The sequence below is a fragment of the Eschrichtius robustus genome, chromosome 2, assembly GCF_028021215.1.
Source record: "Eschrichtius robustus isolate mEscRob2 chromosome 2, mEscRob2.pri, whole genome shotgun sequence".
Taxonomy (NCBI): domain Eukaryota; kingdom Metazoa; phylum Chordata; class Mammalia; order Artiodactyla; family Eschrichtiidae; genus Eschrichtius; species Eschrichtius robustus.
This window is the reverse complement of record NC_090825.1, coordinates 152,339,542-152,366,745: the sequence shown is the minus strand read 5'-3', so window position 1 is coordinate 152,366,745 and position 27,204 is coordinate 152,339,542. Positions and strand designations below refer to the sequence as shown.

Genomic DNA, 27,204 nt, shown 5'->3' with positions numbered 1-27,204 from the left:
CTATAAAAAGTGTATATGTTTATAATTCCTGCCCCTAATATTCCCTTGCTTCTGTAGAGCAGCGTTGCTTTCCCAAGCACTTAAATATGTTTGATTTTACCCTTGTGCCTGTCTTTTAAGGCAGACAAACTCAAGTTGACACACAGTTTTTCTCATGACAAGGACCAGTTGTGATTTATGGCCATTTACAGGATGCCAGTGATGTGGAGAGGGTACATTTTGAGCGAAGAAGGCTATATATGTATATCCTTTCACTTGGCAATAAAGAACATGGTAAAAAACTGTTTTCTTCTCAGTGAAGAGCCCTTAGGCTAACTTCCTATAATGTTCACCTAATGTGTTACTATGTTCAAGTCACCTTAACAAATATTTCTTGAGTGCCTGCCTCCTGCAAGGTATTCCACTGGCTGAAGTGAAAGGTTCTGTGAGAAGCCTGATGTATAGAATTTGGAAGTAAAAAAATGCAGTGTTAGTGTGGGTCTTTACTGCTTTAGTTGAAAAGAAAGTGTTATGAGGTAACCTGTCTTTTCCTTTATGAATTTGGCTTGTTTAGCAAGAAACGTATTAACCAAAGATGAAAGGTAGATTCAGGAACATTTATTCACTTTTGAGTGTAAACTTTTATTTTCACCAGAAATTCCTAAACACCTTGATTATAATAAAGTACAACCCTGATTTTGGCTTTTAGGGCCAAGGGTAAAAGATTTGTAGGCTTACTGAAGAGTAGATTCTGTGAAAGCACAGACTCCTGATAAACGCTGAGTGCCCTGTAGTCCTCTAGATCAGCGGTCCCTAACCTTTTTGGCACCAGGGACCAGTTTCGTGGAAGACAAGTTTTTCCACGGACGGGGGGTTGGGGGTATGGTTCAGGTGGTAATGTGAGTGATGGGAAGCGGCAGATGAAGCTTCGCTGGCTCCCCGCCACTCACCTCTTGCTGTGCAGCCAGGTTCCTGGGGGGTTGGGGACCCCTGCTCTAAATAACTGTCCTAAAAGTGGAAGAGCCAGTCTTTTTGTTGGTGAGGACCCAGTGGCCTCCATCATTGTAACTACTGTGATATAACCTGTAGTGTGTGATTGATAAATAATTTAATACTGTTGACAGGGGTATTTGTTGCTTACTTTGTACATTTGCAAGCAGTTCTTTCTTCCTCATGAAACTCCTTGCATTAATAGTTGAGCGAAATGACATGATGAGTCAATAGGACTGCTTTCCCTGTGACCAGAGTTGTCAGGACAAGTCAAGGTCTAATCAGACATTTTCATTTCATTAAGTTGGACTTTTGCCAGAGCCTTCTGGAAGCCAGCATAACACTTGTTCTTGCAGGTCATTGGCCCAGACACAGTCACATGATTACACCTCCATGCGACAATGTCTGGGAAATGCTGTTTTATAGTCTTGTTTCGGAATAAAAATCAGGCTTCTGACGTTAAGAAAAAGGCTACTGCTGAGCTACCCCAATTCTTTTCCCTACCTCCGATTTCTTCCTGATACTTAGATGGAAGATCTGGCTGTATTCCTTTTCTTGAACTCTGTGTGGCATACTTGGGTACTTCATGTCCTAGTCTTTCAACCTGAGAGGAGGATCCTTCAAGTTTTTGCAGCTTTCAGCTCCATGAGCTCAGTAGGAGTATCCTTGAAGCAAAATAAGAACAGGGTGTTGCATGCTCTTTTTTTTTTTTTTAATTTCAGATTTTAGTGATCAATTTTAGTTATCTATGCAAAGTGATTCATGCAGATCATAAAATTCTTAGAGGAAAAGGAACCCTGGGACAGAAGACATGGGTCCACTGAGGGCGGTAGTCATGGTTTGCAAATAAAAATTGTGACTGCAGCCAGAAGAAGGAACAGTTGGGTGCTGAGAAAGGAAATGACAGATAACCATTCCTAGAGGGTTTATTTGGCTTTTTAGAAATAAGTAAACGAAAAGTTCCCTCTAGTTTGCTGCTTTGGGTCTTCCCTTTGAACACATCATCTAGACAGAGTTGACATAGATGGTTCTTTTAATTTAAAATCTCTGTAGTCTTCAAACAAGGAGGCCCCATGCAGGCAGTCTCATAGATGGTTGTACATGAATTACCCATCTGTCTTCAAGAAAGGGAGTTTGTGATTTCCTTCTAAGAAAAGGATTTGCAGGATGTGGCGGGAACGAGGTGAGTGAGGCCTTCAACTTCCATGCAGTTGCAGACATTTTGGAGGCAACTTGAACTCTTTGGATCATACTTTAATCCCTGATACCTAAGGATGGCGATCCTAATTTCAGCATCTGGGTGGTATTCATGAAAGACTTCTGGTTGAATAAGTAAGGAAGGATGCTCATATGAATAAACCTTATTATATGCCCCAGTTTCTGGGCAGCCTGCAGTACCGAGTTCTGACCTGGGATTAGGATGCCTTGTGTGGAGCTAGTGCCACTGCAGCTCTTAAGTCTCATCCAAGATGGTTATTTTCCATGTGCTGCTTCTGAGTAGCTGTTTCTTTGGCTTTCTAATAGCATGGATACTCAGCATAATCACAGACTCCTAGATATGGAAGTATCTGAATGATAATGTAGTCTAATTTCGAAAGAAATGAAATGAAAGAGGCCAAGTGACTTGCTTCAAGGTATCTGGTAGAAAAACTGGCGTTAGAACCTTGGTTCTGTGTTCTCAGTCCAGTGCTGTCTTGCAGTGCACTGAATTTCTCAGAGAAAATGAGACTAAATGTGGTGTTTTTCTGTGTCCTCCTTTGCTCCTGGTACTTAACAGACCTGGAATCTACTCATGTATGTGTCAGGTTTTAGATCAGCAATAGGCTCACTGATTATGGAAATAATTGGGGAGATGTGGTATGTGTGAAAGTTTCAGGTAAGCGAGGCAAGGGGTTATTGTGGTGGATTGGGAGATGTTTGCCAGTTCAAATCACATTTCTGCAGTGCGTGATGGGACTTGGGGCTCTTCTTTCTGTAGCTTATTAACAGATAAGCTGTTTCGCTGCTGGAGCTGCTGAATCTACAATAGCATGAATCAGCAAGAAGGAGGTGTGATTAGTCACGTGGACTTAGGCCTTTCCCATTGCCAAGGCTTGATATATTCACATCTTCCACTTTTTTTTTTCTTCCGGTTTTACTGAGATATAATTGACATACAGCACTGTAAAAGTTTAAGGTATATAGCGTAGTGCTTTGACTTACATACATCATGAAATGATTATCACAGTAAGTTTAGTGACCATTCATCATCTCATATAGGTACAAAATTAAAGTAGAAAAAAAGTGTTTTTTTTTTTCACATCTTCTGTTTTTTCCTCTTTGTAGAGGCTCATCACATGGAACGATAGCATGTTTAGTCTTCTGTGTTACACTTGGTTTAGTCCACGTAATTACATGTAATGTAAAATTACATACAGTGCAAATCAGTCAAGAGGCTATCTTTCCTTCCTCCATCTCTGAGACATGGGTGACCACAGGAGGCCACTCTGTTGACATTTCTTGCTCTTGTCGTGGCCCTGTTGCCAATCAGTCTAAAACAATATTTTTCTGTGAATTTCTTGTGAAGTTATTTACATGAAAAGTTTTCTAAACGTATGTAATTCAAACTTGATTCTTTGTTTAATGCCAGTGTAATTTTTATAGACTAGAAAAACAATTATATGAATTCTGGATTTTCCCGGGAAATCTATAACATGCCGATCTGAAGTTCATATGGGACCTCTGTCTCCTCGTGAGCCCTAGGTAAGGTACAGTGAGGATGGAGAGGTGGATAAAGGAAGGAGTGAGTGATGCTTCATTGAGGAAGGTGAGCAAGGTGGCCAGATAGGTTTGTTTCATGACAAAGAGTGTGATTTAAGCACTTACTTTCTTTTGAAAACCTCTCTTTTCACCATCTCCCTATCCTGATATCACAGGAGGAAGGAAAAAACCAAACAAACCTGTTGCCTCATTTCCTAAAGCAGTGATTCTCAAACTTTAATGAACATGCAAATCACCTTGCATTTTCCAAGACTGCCGACTCTGATTTAATAGTGGTGGGGCAGTGGTTCTCAAAGTGTGTTCCTCAGAGCAGCAGCTCCGGTTCCGCCAGCCGTGTTAGAACTATAAATTCATGGACCTCGCCTGACCTGCTGAATTAAAATCTCAGAGGATCGGCCTCAGAAACTGTTTTTACACATTCACCAGGTGATTCTTGTGTACCTTGAACATTTGAGAATCACTGCCATTGAAGCTATTCTCTTGGGATTTTCCCAGGCCTCTGGTATTTGCTACTCTGTGATTGGGCCTTGGTATTATTCCCTTGCTATTTAGCAATTGAAACTTTTGGGCAGAGATGTTACTTGAGGCTCCTGACTGGATGTTAGTGTCCAGCAAGTTAACTGGCTCTATTAAAGTATGTTTCTTAGTCCTTCACCACTCTCTCTGTTATAACCCTGATACTTTGTAAAGCAAAGATGCCATTTCATGGAATCATGAACATCAGTACCATGGCTAGACACCATACGTAACATGGCGATTGGGTAATACCTTAAAAGGTAGACCGAAAAAGAAACTGACGAAATAAAACACCCCAGAAGAAAATGCTCTTGTAGATTTTCAGGGGTTTTACATGTTAATATCAACTGAGTCCCAATTCACAGATAGTTTCCATCATATTAATAGCCAGTGGGCGTTGTTACCTAGATTCTATGCCTGCTTGGTTCAGATGGGTGCAACCATGCTTAGCAGTGCCTTTACCAGTGTTGCCATTACTGGTGAAGGAAGAATATTTTATAATAGGGATTGGATTCTCTCAGAAGTCAGTTTTCTTAAGGTATTTGCAAAGGATGAATGTTACCTCCTACAGTGTTTCAAGAGCTCTAACTTTAATTTTCTGAAAGTTTTATTGATTTCCTCCAAAGGCTATAGCTGGAGAAATACGCACTGTATGTTATTATTTGTCAGATTGGTTACAGGGTCTCCAATATAGGTGGGCTGAGGCTGGGTTTGTGCTTTTCCTCTGGGAGGTTTTTCATCTTAGAGAAAGGATCCATGTGTTTTGTGAATCTCTATAAAGCAATGAGAGGAGTTCAAAATTTATTAGAGTATTCGACAAGTGCTCCAAAGAGGGATATTTGGGCACAAGGTCTAGATGCTAATGTATTATGTTCTTTGAAAACAGCTTAAATATAAGTACATTATAAGAACCCTAGTGAAGATTTAAGGGTAATGCTGTAAGATCTCTCATAAAGGATTCACAAAAAGTGCTGCAATTTTGTAACCTTTCCAGAAGCAATACAGTGTATGTTCACCCCTCATTTGCAACTTGAAGAAATTTACCCAGTTTATGCGGAAAATTGAAAAGAAGCAGATGCTTATTCCTAAGCTAGAGTTTTGAAGGCCAACAATTAAAATAAACATGTCTCTGCCAAAACTTGAACTAAATTTAAAAATTTAGCATATAAATTAAAGCTTACTTAAAACTAAATTTATCAAGGAAATACATTTGTTTTGCATTACTGGTTTCAATTATTGTGAAAAGGCTTCCATTTCTATGGAACACTGAAGATTTTTTAAAGTTTCAAACAATTTATTAGACAATTGCACCACTGAAAATGAGTTACAAGTGTCTGGCTTAAATGTATGAACTATTAGCACATCGTTGATGAGCTTAGAGAGAGATGTTAAAGCAGCCATCATCCTCCTGCAGTTTCATGTTCCTATTCCCAGGGGACTGTAAGAAACTGGTTTGTAGACTGAAAACAGATAAAGCTATGGGCTGAGGATATACGTAGCATCTCTTCTCTCCTATTCGTTTGTTCTTTCTCTTGGGAATCTGAATTTTGGGACATTGCTGATGAATTGCTGTCAGGCATGGGTACTCTTAGTTTATTGCCATAGAAGAAGAGAGAGATTACTTCCTTGTTTGCAGTACCTGTCTGCTCTAGTCCTGTCGGTACAGTGTTTCCTAATTAATATTTCCTAAACACCTACCTCATAACTTTTTTTCATTTACTAAATATTTATTTAGTTCTTGTTTTCCCAGCTTTCTTGAGGTATAATTGACAAATAAAATTGTATATATTTAAAGTGTACAAACTGATTTGATACACCTAGACATTGGGAAATACTTGTCCTGATGAAGTTAATTAACATTTCCATCACCTCACATAGTTCCCCTCTACCCCCATACCCTTGTTTTTGTTTTTGTTTTTTTTGGTGGTGAGAATGCTTAAAGTCTATTTCAGCAAATTTCAAGTATACAAGACAGTATTATTAACTACTGTAACCATGTTGTACATTGGATCCTCAGAACTTATTCATATTCTTCTTAAAACTGAAAGTTTGTACGTTTGACCAACGTTTTCCTGATTCCCTCATCTCCCAGACCCTGGCAAGGACCCTTCTATTCTGTTTCTATTAGTTCAATTTTTTTTTTTTTTTTTAAGATTGCACATATAAGTGATACCATGTAGCATTTGTCTTTCTCAGTCTGACTTTTTCCATTTAACATAATGCCCTCCGAGTTCATTCATGTTGTCACAAATGACAGGATTTCCTTCTTTTTTATAGCTAAATAATATTCCATTGAATATATATACCACATATTCTTTCTTCATTCATTGATGGACACAGGTTTCCTTATCTTGGCTATTGTCATAATACTGCAATGAACATGGGAATGCAGATATCTCTTTGGGATACTGATTTCATTTCCTTTGGATATGTATCCAGAAGTGGGATTGCCGGATCATTCGTTAGTTCTATGTTTAACTTTTTGAGTAACCGCCATACTGTTTTCCATAGTGACTGCACCAATTCACATTCTCACCAACAGTGTACAAGGGTTCCCTTTATTCATATCCTCACCAAGATTTGTTATCTCTTGTCTTTTTTCATAATAAACATTATAATAGGTAGTGAGGTCATATCTCATTGTGGATTTGATTTGCATTTCCCTGATGATTAGTGATGAGCACCTTTTCATATATCCGTTGGTCATTTGTATGTCTTCTTTGGGGAACTGTCTATTCAGGTCCTCTGCCCACTGTTTAATTGGATTTTTTTTTTAATTTTGCTATTGAGGCATATGAGTTCTTTGCATGCTTTGGATATTAATCCCTCATCTGATAGGTAGTTTGCAAATGTTTTCTCACATTCTATAGGTTGCCTTTTCCTTTTGTTGGTTGTTTCCTTTGCCGTGCAGAAACTTGTTAGTTTGATGTAGTTCTACTTGTTTATTTTTGCTTTTATTGCCTGTGCTTTTGGTGTCAAATCCAGAAAGATATGGCGAAGACCTATGTCAAATAGCTTACCACCTATGTTTTCTTCTAGAAGTTTTATGGTTTCAGGTCTTACATTTAAGTCCTTAATCCATTTCAAGTTAAGTTTTGTCTATGGTATTCTTTCGCATGTGGGTATCAATTTTCCTAACACCAGTTATTGAATAGACTATCCTTTCCCCATTTTGTGTTTTGGGCACCATTGTCAAAGGTTAGTTGACTGCATATGCATCCCACATAACTATTTTCCTGAAAACTTTCATTTACTCCTGTTTGCTGTGCCAGGATTCATGGCCCTCAGTTTACTGTTCTATTTTCATTGATCCCTAATCATCACTCCGTCTGCTTCAGTCAGTGCAGTGATTTTCCTTCTTCCACCACATCTCAGGTTCATGCAAAGTAGCTTCTTGGGCAGAGTTGCCTTTTCTTTCTAAACAGGTCCAGTCAGATCATCACATATGACTGCTTGTACATATAGAGGAAGGCAGACTATCAGGAGAACATTATTTTAGGATTCTATGTTATAAACATTTTAACTAAAAAACTTTTAAATTTAATGAGTTCATGCTTCTTAAAAAGAAAATGCTGAACACAGTTTAATCCTTTCCAGGTAAATTAGAGTGACATTATACACAGTAAAAATAAGTTGCATTGTAGTGATTTCTACTAGACAGGTAAGGTATTAAGGACTAGTTGTCTGATCCTACATTGAATAATACGTCTTGCAGCTGATATTTGTTTTTATAATGAATGCACACGTGTGTTGGTTTAAATTGCTGTGTTGAGATTAATGTTCTCAGAAATTATTTCTACATTACCAGGAAGTGGTACATTTGAAGCCTCTCCTGTACCATCTTGAGATTAAAAAAAAAAAATAAGAACTTTCTTTTATTTCCATTACTTAAGTTTATTTAAACTTGTGTTTAAAAAACAAAATATCTTCTCAAATCCCCAGTCATATTTCCATGCAGCTTGGTTCTAAGAGTCCTGGAAACAAAGAACAGTATCAGTCCAGGACCTTTGCAGGAAATGTCCTCAAGATCACTAGTGCATCTTAGGATGTTAGCCCAAGGGCCAACTGGGATATCAGGCCACATTGAAGAGATACTTTAATTTGTAAGATTTGTTGTGACCGTCAGACAACATATGTCTTTTGACTCCATTAAGGAATGTGTGAAGGCACAGCACTACTAATGCTACATTAGCTATCTGTCTTTAACTTTCAAAAATAATTTGAAAGCATTTTTAATGCCATTTTTCAGACGGCGAAAAGAAGTGCAAAGAAGTTAACTTGGCCAAATATAAGTGAAGGAGACGTGATTTTAGCTCGAGAACAAATGCTTTGTCTCATTACTGTACTGCTTCACTATAACAATCAAGATGTGGAGATTTCTAAAATTTTCACCATGAATGTTAAGAAAACACTGGATTGCATGATGTGTTACAGAAACACCCACTAAAATCCACTGAAGTAAGAAGTTGTGAATTCTCTCTGTACTTTGATAAATTCCCCTTGGGAGCACACCGGTTTGGAATCAAGAACGCTTGGTTCTAGTCCTAACATCTCCATTCTGTGGGTCTCAGTTTTTAATATTAAAACTCTCCAAGGTCCCTTCTTAGTGCAGTGATACATGCCTATGGAAGTGGGGCTTTTTGCATGCTTTATGAAGTATTTTAGAGCCAGCTGGCCTGGCACTTTACACTGGAGGAAAAAGTAGCCATTAAGGTCTTAAATTTGTCCCGTGTAGTAAAGACTGAAGGTGAAGATGAGAAGTTTTGTTTTCTTAGGTTTTGTTGAAGCAGGCTGCTACTGACTGCTGCCCTGGGATGCTTGGGATTCGTCATAGGGCCGGAGGCTGTGCCTGCCGGTCTGGCAGTGGGCCATCCTGGCGAAGCACAGCACAGGGGCTGGTGTGCGCTGCCACGTGAAGTATTAGATAACTGCCCAGAAGAGCTGCCATACATGCAGAGGAGGGGGTATTCAGGGCTGCCCATGGTAGTCATAAAATGATAGATATGAATCTAATCTTAGAAAAGCGAGTTGAACTCCCTCACTTTTAGTTGGGGCTCAAGGAAGTGAGGAAAGTTGTGCAAGTTTGTACCTTTAGTGTGAAAGTTGAGGATGGAATTCGGGTCTCCTGACTACTTGTCTAACTCACCACTTACACTCATTTATGCTAAATACCATGCCTCCTTTTGCTCCCACAGGAATATGGTCACTTGGTGAATTTATGTTCATTTATTTCATGTACAACCTGAAATGCCTCTTCTTGCTTATCAAATCAACATAAAGCACTTGAAAATTGGATTCAAGCTTAGACAACAGACACAGTGACGTATTAAGATCATTTTATGCCGTATCATGATGATTTTTAGGGAGTTAATTAATTTCCGCTCAAGGAAGCATAAACAGCAACTACATGCAGGTAAAAGACAATAGACAAAAAGGTAGCAGTAAATGGTTGCCCTTTGGGTTCCACAGGGCCTGTGTTAGATAAGGTCTTACTTTGCATAGTTATGATGCGGTAAAGAAGTATACTCCCCACTAGTAAATATTTCAGAGATGCTAAATTGGGAAACTGGCAAATTGCAGGTATGAATGGATGAGTACAATGTGCTCAATGAATAAGGAATCAAAAGGGATCAGAAGGAATCGAAAGAATGTAGGCACCTTAAATGTATTCAGGTACAAAGAAATCACCACAAACGAGACCATGATGGAGGAGAGGTACTGGCTTGTCAATAGATTTGGGTTTGCAGTTTGGAAACCACTCTGTAAACTCCACAAAAACTAATAATTGTGCTAATAACCTTGGTGTTGATAATCATAATCTGGGTATTCAGATTTACTGGCATGACATTATGCAAATCAGTTAACCTTTCTGAAAATCGAATTCCTCATCTGTGAAGGAGTTGGATTAGAATATATTTCCTGGCTTAAATAACCACTGTTGGACAAAGAATCTTATAATTAGTATCTGCAGCTCTTCAGGGGGAAAAAAAATAACGATAATTGATAACTTCAATGAGTAACTTTATTTCTTTGAGTTATGGGATAGTCATGCTTTTTTCAGTCGTCATAGATACTCCCCGTCGCCTAAGATTATAAATATATGAGGCTTGAACACACAAAGGAAACTTAGAGATAGTCCACCCCTACTCGAAATTTTATTCTTAAGGGTGGAGAGGCCTTGAATTACAAAGTGACTTGTCTAACTGGTTAATGGTGAAGCCCAAAGGACTAACAAGGCTTCACAGTTCTCCACACACAGGGCTCTTTTCTCCTATAGGAAAAGGGGTAAATAGGTTTTCTTTCTCATGCCAATTCAGGTTGATTAGTAAGGCCTGGCTGTTGAGAAAGACTGTGGAACTGAGAGCCAGGTACTATAGAAAAGACTAATGTTATTGATTAGGACTGTTTGCTATATAAACAGAACAGGGAAGTCACCTATATGTTTGCCACCTCCTCTCAAAGCTATGGTTTACACATGTTCCTTGAGGTTAAACTTTGAATATTTCTTCTGCCTTGCTTTTTAACGACCATCACTCACAATATTAATTAATGTTGTCTAAGGTATTTCACTCTAAGAGACGGCCTATGTCTCAGTGGACCAAACTTGGATTTGGTCATTAGGAAATACGTCATTCTCAGTGCTTGGATCCTCATTGGGTTTTCTTGAGCTGTTTTTCATTTCTGACGCTGCTAAATGTTTTAGACTTCTCCATTAGCATCATGTGGCCTGTCTGACTAGGATTTCAAGCTGCCAGGGCAGGACCACAGCTCTGAGTACAGGCTGGCTGTAGTTTTGTCCCTCATTATAAGACCATGGAATACAGTAGGAGAGGAGCGGCAGATACCTTGTCCTTTGTGGTTCCGACAACTTAAGTGCAATTTCTTGGCAGCCTAGTTTTAGACTCTGATATGGGCCTTTTCTCGTATGATGTTGCAGGAAGCTTTCTCTTGCTGCTGACATGTTCTGGCTCCTTGGTTTACTCAGAGGAGTGGTGAAGGAGACATACCTCAAGCCAGGAGCCGCTATGTTGGCCCTTATGCTCTACTTTCTATAACTTTGCAGGATTTTGGAAGAAAATGAGAATATACTCTGGAACTGGAGATACATATACCCACACATAGATTCATATATATATATATTTTCACTTCTTCAGGTCTTTGTCCTCATTCCTATCATCTGGAATAGTTTTGAAAGAAAAACGCACATTACCCTCATAAGGAACTAGAGTCTAACTTCGGAAACTTATAACACATTTATAAAAGACACAAAGTGTTCTCTCTTTTTAGAACTGTTCAAGTGCAAGTCAGATTTGAGTTCAAATGGAATGAAATGCCTGTTTATTTCTGGAAGCAAGTTTAGTTATTTTCTAGTCCAGATTCTTTGTTTTACAGATGAAAAACTGGAAATCCAGGGTCTAGGAGGGTTAAGTGATATGCTCGGTGGTACATTTCAGAAGAAACAGAATAGGAAAAAGAATCCAGAACTTGCCAATTTTTGGTCTCACGCATTTTATCTCACACCGCACTACTGCCTCTGGGTTTAGAATTACAACAGTTTGGTTTCCTTTTTAACTGATGACTTAGGTTTTTGTTAAGGTTTGATTTACAGTTTAGTAAAAATTTAATACTTATGTTCATTTTGGGTTTTAGCAAGTCAGTACTATTCTAGAGTTTTATTTTTATTTTCTTTAAGCCTGTAATGGGCATTGAGGTCTCCCTGTGGTCTCTGGACTTCTCTCTCGGCTTTGAAGATTCTGCTGTTCCCTGCTCCATCTCAGCTTATGCATATTCTCAACCACAGGGGAGTCTGGAACATGCCAGACATTATGGTGAGGCTGTTACAACGCTCACCCCGCTCTAAAACCTAAGCCACAGGAGACACAGACTTCTGGTTCCGCAGAAAGCAGGTGTTACAGGTAAGGAAGGGAGCATAATGTACAACAGCCAGATTTTAAACAGCTCTGCTCAGATTTCATATTCCCACACTCCCTCTAATTTACAGGCTTCTGTTCACAGGTAGTTTGAAAACCTATCTGTACCAAATTTAAATATTCAGTGACTTGCCTATAACTAATCATACTTGAAATTAAAAAAGCATGTGTGAACAAGCAATAGCACTGACTAGTACTCACAGGGGAATATTCCAGCTATATTACAATGAGACTTTTGGCAGTAAAAGCACTCAAGTACTGTTTCTTTTTTCTTTTTTTTTTTTAAGTACTGTTTCTTAAAATGTAAGGATTAGGTGTTCTTGAGGTAGAAAAGAAAAATCTATTCTTTGCAGATGGAGGGGACAATGAAATGGATTCACTAGCAGAGTCACTTTTATGGAAATTTGGATCTGTACTGTGAAATTTTAGTGTTTAAACAAGATCAGAGGCCTTGTAGGATGATTTTTTAACATGCTGGATTAGAAACACCAGACAGAATTGATTCCCAGTAAAATGGAAAACGTCCTGAATTAAAAAGGGGCCTCAAAAAAAAAAAAAAAAAGGAGCCTCACTTGGTAACACTTAATTTTCTAACATGAGTGCTCCAAACTCTTAATAACTATTTTAAAACACTTGATAATTTCATGTAAGATAAATTTTACGTAAGAATAAAAATGGACAACGTATATGAATTTGGTGAGACTGAGCATACAATGTGGATTTGCCTTGGAAAACTTGGGCAGTTTTTGAGATTATTGAAGTTGAGCGTCTGTTGCAAGATATCTAAGTGAACTCTCCCAAAGCATTTCCTGGAAGCATTTGCCCAACAAGTAATCTTCAAACAAACGAACAAACATACATACCCACCATTCCTCTATTCCGTGTAATATAATCCATGGACCAACAAGAATAAGCTTATTTTCTACTTGTACAGTTTTTGGGTGGTGCTGCTTTTCCTAACCTTCTCACCATCTGTCAAGACATAACTTTCATTACTCTCCAGCATCACTTTTAACAGCATCATCTTTCTTTTTGTCCTTTCTCCTTCCCTCCCTCCCTCCTCCTCTCCCCCTTTGCTTTTCTTCCCTGCCTCCTTTTTCTTTCTTTAAAAGGAATCTCTTTTGACCTGTGTTTTCCTCAAGGGTTCAATTGTTTTTATATTTCTCTCCCTCATAATACAGTCTTTGGGGATTTAAAAATACGACATAAATAGAAAAAAAAAATACGACATAAATAGAATCTTCTGTGATTTCTCAGCAGAAGGGAAGGTATGGTTTGTATTACTTTCTCTCATAGGATTCTTTATGGGGTAAATATTTCCAGATGCCCCAAATCTCTTTGTTACGTTTACTATAAGAACCAACAACTCTTCCTTTTTCTCTACAGTGACATGATTGTGTCCTGGGATGGCTCCCACTCGTATCGCTATGAAAACAGAAGTTTCATAAACCAGAGATGAGTTACTTCAACTCAGTTTAATTCAATAAACAGTTATTGAACATTTACTGTGTCCAGGATACCATTGGCCATGGTGAATGATACATGATCCCTCCTATCAAGAAATTTGCAATCTAGTATGGGAGAAACTATGCAAATAAATGTGCAACCATAAGATGACTGCTATGGTATAGTAACAAGCAAAGATTTAGGAACTCAGTAGGTAAGCAAAATAAGTAGAATAGTAAAGATGAGGCTCTTTTGTTTGTCAGTATTTTACTTTAGCTCTGTATAGTTTTGAGATATGAAATGGTGTCATTTTACTTTACAGTTCTTGTTACTTTATAATCATTACCACGACTTTGTAGTCATAGCTCATGGGTAAGTTGCTTCACTTATGTGAATGTTATGGAGAGGTCCTATGCTTCCGGTAGAGTCTTCTTCAGAAAGAGATTTATTGATTTGAGTTTATAACACTGAATTATGGTTTGGTAATACGTTTTACTTCAACTCGAAGATAGCTACTTTATCGATCCCGTGGGTAAACCCTTACTCTAGATCTGGGCGGTGAGCCCTCTCAGGATCAGCTGTCACACAGCAAGAGATAAGACTTCCTGGATCAGTTTTCTAAAGTGACAGGTTTATTCCCTGGTCAGGACAGAAGATACTCTTTTTAACGAACAGGCTAGACTTCTCTGTGTGCGTATTTGTTCCATGTGTTTCGGGGTGAGGATGGGGTTGAGGAGTCTACTCTGTTTTTATGGGGCATGAATCTGGCTTAAAAATGACAGAGCCCTTTAACAGGGAAATTGCAGCTGGAAGACACCAGCAACTAAGTAGATCTGGGACTTGAGAAACTGTGCCTCCCTGGAGCTATCCAGGGTACTGAACCACTTCTCCTTATGTTGCCTTCTAACCCCGCGAAACAAACATTCAGACATTTAAAAATATCTAGCTTTTTTTTTTTTTTTCTGACTAGAGAAATTCTTTAACCTGTATATCTCTGATAATTGTTCTTGCTCTAGTCTTGGCCAGCTGTAGCAGTTCACCTCTTGTGTCTTTTATTCACTAAACAAATATTTAGATATAACCTTCTCTGCGTTGGGCACTTTTCTCATGGTTAAATTACTCAGATTGAATATGATTATTTTTGCCTTTTTGTGAAATTTGGGTTAAAGAAACAAATTTTATGGGATGCCTAAAGGATCTCAGGTTTTCAAGTGTCGTTTGAAGAACCTGGTTTCTGGTCCAAAGGTTGTGTTTGTTTACGTTTGTTTACAGTACTTAGACTAGCCCTTGGCATAAAATAGGCAGCACAGAAATTTTATTCCGCTGATGATCAGATTTATTTTGTGGAATTTTTTTAAAAATAAATTTATTTTATGTATTTATTTTTGGCTGCGTTGGGTCTTTGTTGCTGTGCACGGGCTTTCTCTAGTTGTGGCGAGCGGGGGCTACTCTTCCTTGTGATGCACGGACTTCTCACTGCGGTGGCTTCTCTTGTTGTGGAGCACGGACTCTAGACGCATGGGCTTCAGTAGTTGTGGCACCTGGGCTCAGTAGCTGTGGCTCGTGGGCTCTAGAACGCAGGCTCAGTAGTTGTGGTGCACGACCTTAGTTGCTCCGCAGCATGTGGGATCTTCCTGGACCAGGGCTCGAACCTGTGTCCCCTGCATTGGCAGGTGGATTCTTAACCACTGCACCACCAGGGAAGTCCCATTTGTGGAATATTTTTCTATACCATGTTACAAGGAACATATTTCTTTTCAACCTAAAGGTAAAATTCTTTGAAGAAAAATTTTGCTCTAAGTGCTCTAGATGCAACATGCACATAATCCTGATGAATGTAGACTAAGCATTTTGGGACACTGCCATATACATTAGGACCAAAGTACAGGCTGACCGGAAAGCAAGGGACCAGAAACTTCCAGCTCAGACTTTTCTATTTATGTATTTTCTCAACCATATTTTCATTCTATTTTATTCATACTAGTCTATTCTGTATTCAGGTAAACAACCACCACCTGTTCACCCCCTCTCCTCCAAAAGAGGAAAAAATGAATTTTTCCTTTGATGACAGCAACACATGACCCAGGAAGGTGGAGTATATTCTAAATTGTCCTTTTGTAATTCCTTGTTCTAAGCATCTGGCAAGACAAATTGGTCTTGACTTCCCTGGAAATGTTGGTTTCTTTCAATGAGTATAAGGGGTACAGAATCAACAGTGTTCCTAGTGTTCTCAAGACCAGTTATTGTATGGGTCAGTAAGGCTAAACCCTTCACCCCCAACCTGGTGTTAATTTAATGTTATTCTCAGTAAGTATCTGAGACAGACTGAATTTGAGCAGAATATAAAGTATCTGGCTGAAATTGAATCAGGTTCAGTGTTCTAACATAGCGATTTGCCACTACCCACATCTATTTCTGTGGTATGCCTTTTTTTTTTTTTTTTTTACAACATGTACATTTAGAAACTTGGTAAGGTCCAAACTGTATCATAATTGACTTGAAAATGTCAGTTTCTTGGGATTGCCAAACTCAAACACTTTTCTTGGTATCTCAGTGAGAAATCAAATTTGAGGTTGAAGAGTATTGACCAGTAAGCTTCTTTTCTAGAGATTGTTACTCTACCTTTGGTCATGGACCAAGTTTAATTATTCCTATTGCTTTTATTTCCCATTCCTTAGGGAAGTGATAGGCACTTGTTTAGTCACCGGAAGTTGTGAGAATTTGTGGACCTCAGCAAAGACCCAAGAGACCTATGCAACAGTATTGTTTTCCTACTTATTACCCAGACCCAGTTTGTTTTAAAATCTATTTACTGATTCCACCTGAGTTGCATGACTTAGTTGTAATATAATCTCTTGATTTCTTGAATTATCTCCAGACTGGACTTCATGATTGACTTCTTTTTCGCCTTTGACTTATTCAGATGGAAATAGGTTAAACAAACAGAAAAACTTGACTATTATTCAAAGGCTGAAGGATTCCTTCATTACTTCCCTCCATTTCCTTGGGAATCAATACCATTGGCTGTTTTCTTTTAGTTAGCATAGTTTTGCTTGCTTAATATAATTAATATAGTAATTTAAGAGTTATATATACGTGATCTGACTTACCCTTCCAGTTCTATGGTGTAATATTACTACTGTCATTTTATGTGTGAGAAAGGTAATGTTCAGGGGGAGTTAAGGAATTTCTAATGACCATAAAATTAGGAGTCAGGACTGAAGATTCAGACCCAGCTCTCTCCGACATTAGTCACTGCTTTTAATCACTCTTCTGCTTGCTTTAATATTTCTTTACTGCCCACATAAAGTGCCATGTCAGAATATAGAAATGGTTATTAACTGAGGAAATAGGAAATATTTTGATGTTTTTAGGGAAATTCAAAACATTGTAGAATAAAAAGCTGGACATGATTTTATTGGCAGTTTTATCGCGATGGCTTAAAAGAAATGAAGTTGTTCCTGAAGGTACCTAGTTTATTGTCGTGAAATATATTTGCTTTGCCTCATGCTGTATTTTGTAACATTTGGTCCTGGTAGGGTTTATTTGTGCGTGTAGTTTAATATAAAGATCTCAATTTTAACAAATACTGGGAACTATTCGGAGAAAAAGCCAAAACAGATGTGTTTTTACTCAGTAGTTTTTGTTTAGGTCTGAACCTTTGATAGGAATTTGTTCCACAAATGTGGTTATTACAGAAGATGAAGAAAGCCAAGCTGAACACAAAGTTAGATGACTTGTCTATTTAATTTTAGGTGATACTTGCCGAATGTCTAGAGAAAATATTTTTTCAACTTGTTTCAGAATTAGAATAGACTCTGTTGACATTTTATGCAAGCATATATCTGTTATTCCTTTTTAGAAATTCGAAGTAAATTCTTCTTATAAAAATAATACACAATCAATAATACACGACCATTTTCTATGAGGAAATTTTCAAATGAAAAAACATTAATCTCTAAACATCCGTAACACCAACCAGTTAATATGTTAGTATGTTTCATTTGGTTTTTGACACACGCAAATGCACACAAAACTTAACATATAATTATATAATTTTATATGTAATTTTGTGTTCCAGTTTTCTACTTAATTAATAGCATTGTCTTATTTTGCATTTCTGTGACTTCCAGGGAGATATAATCTACTTTATTGGCCAGTTCTATCTAATTTGGGGTTCTCTGCTTGTGTGTATGGTGTTATGTGTGTGTATAATTTAATATATATATGTGGGTGTGTATATATACACATATGTATAATTAGTTTTCTTGTTTTAGAAAAAGATGCATTGTATTCCTTTTAATACATCACAACTTACCCATTTTATTGGGAAGACTTTGCATATATTAAAATCTGATATATTAGGACTAATCAAGAAGAGGTCAGTGTGACTAAGATGCTTTTTAAATGTTTTTTTGTATTGTATATAGCAACTGGAGCTGCTTTCCCAACAGAAATTTGAAGTAATGCCGAACCTGTGCTAATGAATAGATAGAATTAATTGGAAAACTTCATCTGTTTTCCTATAGTGTCTTAAAGACTTTAAAATAATCCCTCAGTAATTTAATCATATCTCCTAGTTTTCTCCTTTAATTTACCTAGCAATATTTTTTCTTTATTTTAAGATCATCTTCAGCCTAATCCAGATAGCCCTATTAAATTATCGTATCAAAAACCAACGATAATTTTCTATACCTTTTATTTTCATAGGGAAATATTTTGAGATCCACCAGTGTGATTAAAAAATAGAGCAGGTGGAAGTGGGGCAAGGGTGGGAATTGACATCTGATGCAAGAGCCAAGGAGGAAACCATTGTTTTTACTCTGGTCAGGTGATATCATGCTAGCCTTACATTTCTAAAATTTGAGTGTCTTTGGAATTATATTCAACTGCAGCAGTTGAAGTTGTAAATGCTTTAATGTTTTCAAGGCATGTCTTTTAGTGACTAAACTTTTCTAGTGCATTTATTTCAGTAAGGTTGAGGGGATTTCTATTGGATGATCTTCTCCAAATGAGATAAATATTCTAATGGTAACTGTCCTCCTGGAACACATATCTCTTGTTATTAAAAGTTTTCTAAGAGTACTGATGAATTTAAATGACTCACAGTAGCACAATAGGCATTTTAGTTAACCTGATTTTTAGCAACAACTTTTTTTTTCACTGTGAAACTTCTTATTCCAAGATGTTGGGGAAAAAGGGGAAAAACTACAAAGAAAAACATAAAATTTAAATGAACTGCCACTACTTAGATAAATCAGGGTCAACATTTTTTTTTTAAACATCTTTATTGAAGTATAATTGCTTTACAATGGTGTGTTAGTTTCTGCTTTATAACAAAGTGAATCAGTTATACATATACATATGTTCCCATATCTCTTCCCTCTTGTATCTCCCTCCCTCCCACCCTCCCTATCCCCCGCCTCTAGGTGTTCACAAAGCACCGAGCTGATCTCCCTGTGCTATGCGGCTGCTTCCCACTAGCTATCTGTTTTACATTTGGTAGTGTATATATGTCCATGCCACTCTCTCACCCTGTCACATCTTACCCTTCCCTCTCCCCATATCCTCAAGTCCATTCTCTAGTAGATCTGTGTCTTTATTCCCATCTTGCCACTAGGTTCTTCATGACCTTTTTTTTTCCCCCTTAGATTCCATATATATGTGTTAGCATACTGTATTTGTTTTTCTCTTTCTGACTTACTTCACTCTGTATGACAGACTCTAACTCCATCCACCTCACTACAAGTACCTCCATTTCATTTCTTTTTATGGCTGAGTAATATTCCATTGTATATATATGCCACATCTTCTTTATCCATTCATCCGATGATGGACACTTAGGTTGCTTCCATGTCCTGGCTATTGTAAATAGAGCTGCAATGAACATTTTGGTACATGACTCTTTTTGAATTATGGTTTTCTCAGGGTATCTGCCCAGTAGTGGGATTGCTGGGTTGTATGGTAGTTCTATTTTTAGTTTTTTAAGGAACCTCCATACTGTTCTCCATAGTGGCTGTATTAATTTACATTCCCACCAACAGTGCAAGAGGGTTCCCTTTTCTCCACATCCTCTCCAGCATTTATTGTTTCTAGATATTTTCATGATGGCCATTCTGACTGGTGTGAGATGATATCTCATTGTAGTTTTGATTTGCATTTCTCTAATGATTAATGATGTTGAGCATTCTTTCATGTGTCTGTTGGCAATCTGTATATCTTCTTTGGAGAAATGTCTATTTAGGTCTTCTGCCCATCTTTGGATTGGGTTGTTTGTTTTTTTGTTATTAAGCTGCATGAGCTGCTTGTAAATCTTGGAGATTAATCCTTTGTCAGTTGCTTCATTTGCAAATATTTTCTCCCATTCTGAGGGTTGTCTTTTGGTCTTGTTTATGGTTTCCTTTGCTGTGCAAAAGCTTTTAAGTTTCATTAGGTCCCATTTGTTTATTTGTGTTTTTATTTCCATTTCTCTAGGAGCTGGGTCAAAAAGGATCTTGCTGTGATTTATGTCATAGAGTGTTCTGCCTATGTTTTCCTCTAAGAGTTTGAAGGCATGGGAGAGACTTAAGTTACCCACAAGAAGATCCAAAGAATCATAGGTCTGAGAGTTTTTTAAGTGGGTATACTTGAGGATGTTTATAAGCTGAAAGAAAGTAGCCAGCAGAGGAAGGGTGTGAAGATCTAGGAGAGGAAATGATTGTTCATTTGTTTTCAAAAAGCTGAATACTTAACGTGTGCCTGGCCTTTTTCTAGGATCTGGGGTTCACACCATCTGTTATCTCTTCTGCAAGGACAGTTCAACTCATCCCCTGGTGAAGAGAAGTCAGATTATTCTTTGCATCCAATGCAGGTGTAGGAACTGTTCTGTACCTCTGAAGGGACTTTACTTAACCAGAGTAATAAGTTAGAAATCAAAAGAAATTAGAGCTGAAAGGACCTTAAAGGCCACTGTACTTAATTTTGCCTAATATTTTACATTGAATGTAAGAAAAGTTTATTGCAGAGCCCGTTCTCTTCAGAGTTCCTTCAGTGAACTTTATGTCTTCAGTCCAGTGGGTCTAGCTCGTAGATTTTGGCCTCCTCCTCAATTTGCTTCTTCATCCATATTACATTTTGCCCGGACTATGGCAGAAGCTCCTGGGTGGTTTCGCGGCCCCTGGGCTCAGTTCCTCTAAGTTCATCTGCCTACTCGGGTTGAGTGATCTTCTAACATAAAAAGATACGCTTAAAATAATGCTGCTAATGGCTTGCCCACACAGAGTTAGTGCATACTAGCCGCCCAGCGTGTGCTCTGCACAGAGGCGTGCAGTCTGAACTGTGCTCGGCCAAGCCTCCTGGGGCTCTTTGGCCCTGAGGAAGGGGAGCTTTTTGGGATCACTCCCTTTATCTAATTGGTCCTTCAGCAGCGGGGCACCTTTTTCTAATCAGCGGAGGCACCCTTACTTAGCCAGTGGTAACCCCAGGCCTCATCACCTGTGGGATACAAGCCATGCTGTCTCCCAGGCTTGCTCCCGCCAACATCTCTATTTTCCTTTCTGTCTGTTCTCACACTTGGACCCCTGGCCTTTAGTCATCCCCACCTGCAGTATTTACAGTGCCCAGCAGGTGTCAGGCTTGAGTGTCTTTGCACAGGTGCTCCCTCTGCAGTTAATGCACCTCCTACTCCACCTCTGCATAGCCTCAACTTTTTAGATTCTGCTTCAGGGTTATCATGAAGCTGTCACTTAGATATAACATTTTGCCTCCAAGGAACCTCTGTGCATAAAGGTTATGCTTCTTTATCTCATGTGATTCCAATTTTCATGTCCCTCCTTAATGCAGGCTTTAAGGGCAGGAGTCGTTTCTTATCCTTAGCACAGAGCAGATGCTTTTTTTTTTTTCTTTTTAAGGTGCTTTTTAATGATGATAAAATGTATGGTTTAAATCACTCATTTTACAATAATTTTGCTTTAGGTTGTGACAGAAATAAAGTCTACAGAAGTCGTGTTCCTGCGATAAGAAATAAAGATGTGACCTTCCAGTTGTGTAAAGCTCTTAAATGCTGTGTAAGTGCGTCGGGTGCGCTAAGGAACCTGGAGCTAAATGGGCTAGTTCTGAGAGAGAGAGACTTAACTATGTTAACAAGGTAAGCCTTCATTGTATCCTGCCAACATTTGATAGTTGCTTTTGGGGCAAGCTAAACCAATACAAGTTTAAACTTTTTCTCTCCATTAAAGGGATTGAATAAATTGGCCACTTTATCAGCACCTCATGCCTGTCACATTAATGGCTGAACTAGAAAATCAGAAGGATCAGCACAGGTTTTATTTTCTTAATCCTTACCTCAGGGTGGAGAAAGGTCAATCCCGAACTGAACCCCAAGTTTAGACCAGGAAGCCCTCGGGTTCCTTATAGTATCTCAGAAATATGGGAAAGTAGAAAGGAACGATAAAGTGTAGGGCAGATTAGCCTCATTTTCCTGTGAAGCTTGAGGAGAGGGAGGGAGGAGGTGGATGACCATGGGCAGTTGGGCAGGTTGTGCACTGTACAACACCATAAATGTAGAACGTTTGCATATATTATTATGACAGCCTTCTGACAGATGGAAATGGTGTCTTGAGGAAGTACCTTTTTCTGTTTCTCTTAGAGAAGTGCTTCTCAATGGGGGTGATTTTATCCCCTCGGGGATGTTTGGCAATATCTGGAGACACTTTTGGTTGTCACAAGTAGCTGATGTGTTACTGGCATCTAGTAGGTAAGGACAGGGATGCTGCTAAACATCCTACAGCGCACATGGCAGTCACACATAACAAAGAAACAAAGTCACACATTGCCTAGCTCAAAATGTCACTAGAGCCGGGGCTGAGAAACCCGGGTCTAGAGGATGAAGGTGAACCTCCCTGTCTGGTAATTTTTCCCTGCTTGTTCTGGAGAAATGACTGCTGGAGAGGGAGTGAACCATTTCTGACTCTACATCCAATATGCTCCAGCAGCCTGTAATACATCATGTACTCATAGGGCCAGTGTGCCTGGAGGAACCCAAGGCTACCTGATGGCAGAGCTGTGGATCAGGGTGACAGCCAACATGGGAAAAGCCTTCCTGCCTCCAGGCAGGCCCTCGGTTCACCAGGCCCAGGTGTCTCTTCCTTCCATCCATGGGCCTCTGAGATGAACCAGCTTTCCTTGTCCCTCCTAAGCTTCCCAGGTTGTGAGTCCTTGCCTCTCAAGAGTGGGGCACAGTATCCTCAGGTTTGCTTTCCACTCTGCCTCCTGAGCCAGTTTTGGAAGGTTTGTGGATGATCAGTTGGGGGATAACAGGTAGAAAATTGAGACAAAACAGTGAACTCCGAGACTGGTGACTGGGTTCAAATTCCAGCTTTTCCACGTGTCAGATGTATGGCCTTAGGCAATTCACTGAACATCTCTGTGCCTCAGTTTTCTTGTCTGTAAGATGGGGGTGAGAACAATAGTGCCCACTTCATAGGGCTATGGTGAGGATCGAGTTAGTATTTGGCATGTATTTGGCATGTAGCAAACAACATGTAAGCGGGAGGTGTTCCAGGCCTCATTCCACGTTAATTTTTGGTATCTGTATGAGTTTGCTAGGGCTGTCATAACAAAACACCACAGTCTGGGTAGCTTAAACAACAGAAATTTATTTCTCACCGTTCTGGAGGCTGGAAGTCCAAGGTCAAGTTGTCAGCAGGGTTGGTTTCCTCTGAGGCTCCTGAGGGAAGAGCCCGCTCCAGCCTCTCTCCTTGGCTTGCAGAGCGCCGCCTTCTCCCTGTGTCCTCACAGGGCTTTCACCCTCTGGGCAGGCCTGGTGTCTCTCTGTGTGTCTAATCTGCATTCCTTATAAGGACACCAGTCAGATTGGACTGGGATCCACCCTAATGGCCTCATTTTAACTTAATTACTCTTTAAAGGCCTGATCTCCCAATACAGTCACATGCTGAGGTACTGGGGTTTATTTAGGGCTTCATCCTGTGAATTCCGTGGTGGACACAACTCAGCCCATGACACCTGACAAGGACCTGGTAACAACACCAACATGGTTCTAACCATGTTTAACTGTGATACCAGATGCAAAAAAAAGCCAGGACAGACCTTGAGGCCATTACTCTAAGTGAAACTAGAGAAAGACAAATACTGTATGATCTCACGTATACGAATCGAAGAAAACTGAGCTCATAGAAACAGAGAACAGTTTAGTGGTTGCCAGAGGTGGGAGTAGGGGGGATGGGAAAGGTGGTCAAAAGGTACAAACTTGCAGTTATAAGAGAAACAACTCCTGGGGATGTAATGTACATCGTGATGACTCTAGTTAAAAGTACTGTTTTCTTTTTTTTTTAAACATCTTTATTGGAGTATAATTGCTTTACAATGGTGTGTTAGTTTCTGCCGTATAACAAAGTGAATCAGCTATACATATACCTATATCCCCATATCTCCTCCCTCTTGCATCTCCCTCCCACCCTCCCTATCCCACCCCTCTAGGTGGACACAAAGCACCGAACAATACTGTTATTTAATTTGAAAGTTGCTAAGAGTATAGATCTTAAAAGTTCTCATCACAAGAAAAAAATTGTAACTATGTGAGGCGGTAAATGTTAACTAAACTTATTGTGGAAATTATTTTGCAATTTATACACATATCAAATTACTATGTTGTACACCTGAAATTAATATAAAATTATATGACAATTATATCTCAGTAAAATGGGGGGAAAAAAGGAATCCAATATCTCAGGTATAAAGCCTCCCTCCTCCTTCCCTCTCACATTCCCGGGAAGACCTCAGGCCCGGGCCTTACACCTGCCTTGAGTATATTCCTATTAACTGTGTCAGTAAATGGTAGGTGCTTCCCTTCCACACCTTCCTTTGCTCGTCATTGGAGAATATGCTAGAGCGACACTATAAGAGTGATCACATATCTCCGATTTTTGTGGACAATCATGGTTTCAAAAATTCTGTCCTCTTGTCCACCTAAGAACACTGGTATTTTTCATACTACAGGTTCCAAAATGTGGTTCAGAAATCATGGTCACGGTGCCTGCCATGCCAGGATGGCAACTTGGAGGGCCGGGGAGGGCGTGGCAGGTGGCAGGTGGGGAAAGCCGGCAGCCAGAAGGAGGAGAGGACAAAGAAAAAGACCCAGGAAATTTGTATCTCTAGAACAAATTCCCAAATAGTAAGAGTTTACTGTAGCAGCAAGTCCTAGCCTCTAGTTTACTGCTAAATCTAGTCCTCAAGGAGCACAGCAGTCAGAACATTTAATACAAAATTTCCTAGCTCTAAAACGGAAATATTAATACCTGCTTGTTGTGTTTGGAAGTTATTTCAAAAAGTAACGCTAATATCAATAAAGCCCTTTATAAACGAGCTAAAGGAACTCTGTAAGTATTACTTTTGTTTGTTTGTTTTTCCATCACTCTTCATAGCTGCCAAGCAGTAACGGCTGTCTTTGTACTGAATCCCGGAAGTGTCTCTGTATCCTGGAAGTATTGCAATGATCGTCTTCACACCTGCAAAATATTCCTGCACCGTGTACGCAAATGATTATGGCTCCGCTCTCGGGCCTCATCTGGGAGCTACTGCATGTGAGGATCAAATTGATACACATTAGGGCATCCTCAGCGGTCTTTGGCAAAGGCCTGTAGATTACCTCGCTATCCAATTTGTTAACTGGACAGCAGAGCCTGAGTGGAAGGAACAATGCGCTCGTCAGTTGGGAAAAGCTCCTCCAGGTATCAACAGATACAAGCAAGGCAATCTCACTGTGCAGGTTGATTAGAACTGGGTTTGTATTTTGGACAATAAACTCTACTTACGATAGTCTCCCAGTCATTAAGTATCTCTGCTGTAAGAGAAAACGGGGGCTATTAACTTCTCCAGATAGAACCCGAGGGAAAAGTGATCATTTCTTTTATAAGCAGAAGGGAAGGTTCTGCTCAATAAAGATCAATTAAACATCTCTGTTAAAAGACTGCTTGGAGCTGGTGCCAAAGGAAATTCCACTGTATTAACCCGTGCTCCCTCCAACCCTCCCCAGCTCTGTAGCTTGCGCTGGGGAAAATTGTAAGAGGACGCTGGCTATTGTAAGCTTTATAAGGTGACAGTAGCTCTCACATCCGTGGCTGAATGATCTTTGATGTTGAGTGACTTTTCCTGCATGTAGCAGGGGTATTCCCAGAGGATGGCAGGCAAATCAAACGCTCCTCTGAATTCAGCTGAGCATCAATCATCCTCATGAGGGAGTAAAAAAAAGAATATAACAATAGGTACCGGGAAAAATGATATGGTGGTCTGAGCTAGTAATTCCCAGGATGCAGGAAGAGTTTTGGGGGCCCTAGAAAATCCACTGCATAAAGAAAACCCGCCACACTCTCCACCAGCATCTTATAGTTATCACCTCATTCTTGTCCTTTAAAATACAGTGTGCTTGTCCTTTAAAATACAGTGTGTCTTGTACATTAAAATACAGTGTGCTTCTACTCTCTGGCTTAGACTGCATCCTCTCATGTAAATTCCATCTGTTCTTGCTTGAGAGAGGGCAGACACAACCTTGACTTTATCCTCTTGATGAGAGTGATGTTTCATGGTGTTGGGAGGATTTTCATTGGGTCAATTGCCTGATTGAGACATAGCCTTAGTGAGGTGACAAATAGCAGGCATTAATGTCTCTTTTTTTAATGGTATGATGAATGGTCTAAGAGAAGGGTCAGCAAACTGTAGCCAGCCGCCTGTTTTTGTAAATAAATGATTGGACCACAGCCAGACCAGTTCGTTCATGAATTTTCTCTGGCTCCTTTTGCGTCGAGTAGTTGTGACAGAGACCTAATGGCCCACAAAGCCAAAGATACTCCCTGGCCCCGGCCACCCCTGATCTAAGACCGTTCCCACAGTCCTCTGATGATAAGAATCACCTGCATCATTTGTTCAAAAGACAATTTCTGGGTCCAGCTTGGAACCCCTGAGTCAGAATCTCCAGGGAAGGGGCTTTGGGAAGGTAGAGTGAACAAGCTTCCCGGGTGATTCTTATCCCCAGGGAACTACTGGTCTCAGGTGTGCCTGCCTACCAGGTAAGGAGGAGGTTTTCAAAGAGGCAGTGGGGGTGGGGGGTTGGGCGGAGTTTGCCTTGGAGAGTACAGGCCTCACGGTTTCACTGCTGGGACTGCATCCCAGCTCCGCTCCTCCCCGAGCTTCGCCACCTCGGGTAAGTTCCTTTTAACACTGTTTCCTCCGCTGAGAAGTGAGGGTCATGGTGCCCGGTTGGCAGTGTGTGTATATACGCTGAGAGCCTAATCCAAGGCTCGGTAGTGGTCACCCTCACTAAGAGGAGCAGCGCCATGTAAACACAGAAGACCCCGCTGTGGAAACATCTCATAAATAAGACAGGCCCAGCGGGGCTTTTCAGTAGTCCACGGTGTACAACTGTTTTCCTCAGAAGGAAAAACTCCCTTAAAGGGATCTCCCATTACGTTCAGGACAGTATATGGCCCTTTAGAAACTCAATTCTCCACAGAATGCTGAGTATTGCAAGAGGTTATCATTGGCTGTTTTAGGATATAGCTGAGTTTGCAAAGGAATATTTAATGTCATG

General features: G+C 39.6%; 1 protein-coding gene across 1 annotated transcript in view; it reads left to right on the top strand.

Annotated features, from left to right (window-relative positions):
- Positions 1-26,380, top strand: part of LOC137758968 (uncharacterized) — a 43,872-nt gene extending 17,492 nt beyond the window's left edge. The window contains exons 3-4 of the mRNA XM_068534913.1: positions 21,576-21,747; positions 25,043-26,380. Coding sequence (XP_068391014.1) covers positions 21,576-21,747; positions 25,043-25,160 — 290 coding nt within the window. The 3' untranslated portion in view covers positions 25,161-26,380. The remainder of the gene's footprint in view (positions 1-21,575; positions 21,748-25,042) is intronic.
- The last annotated feature ends 824 nt before the right edge of the window (positions 26,381-27,204 follow it).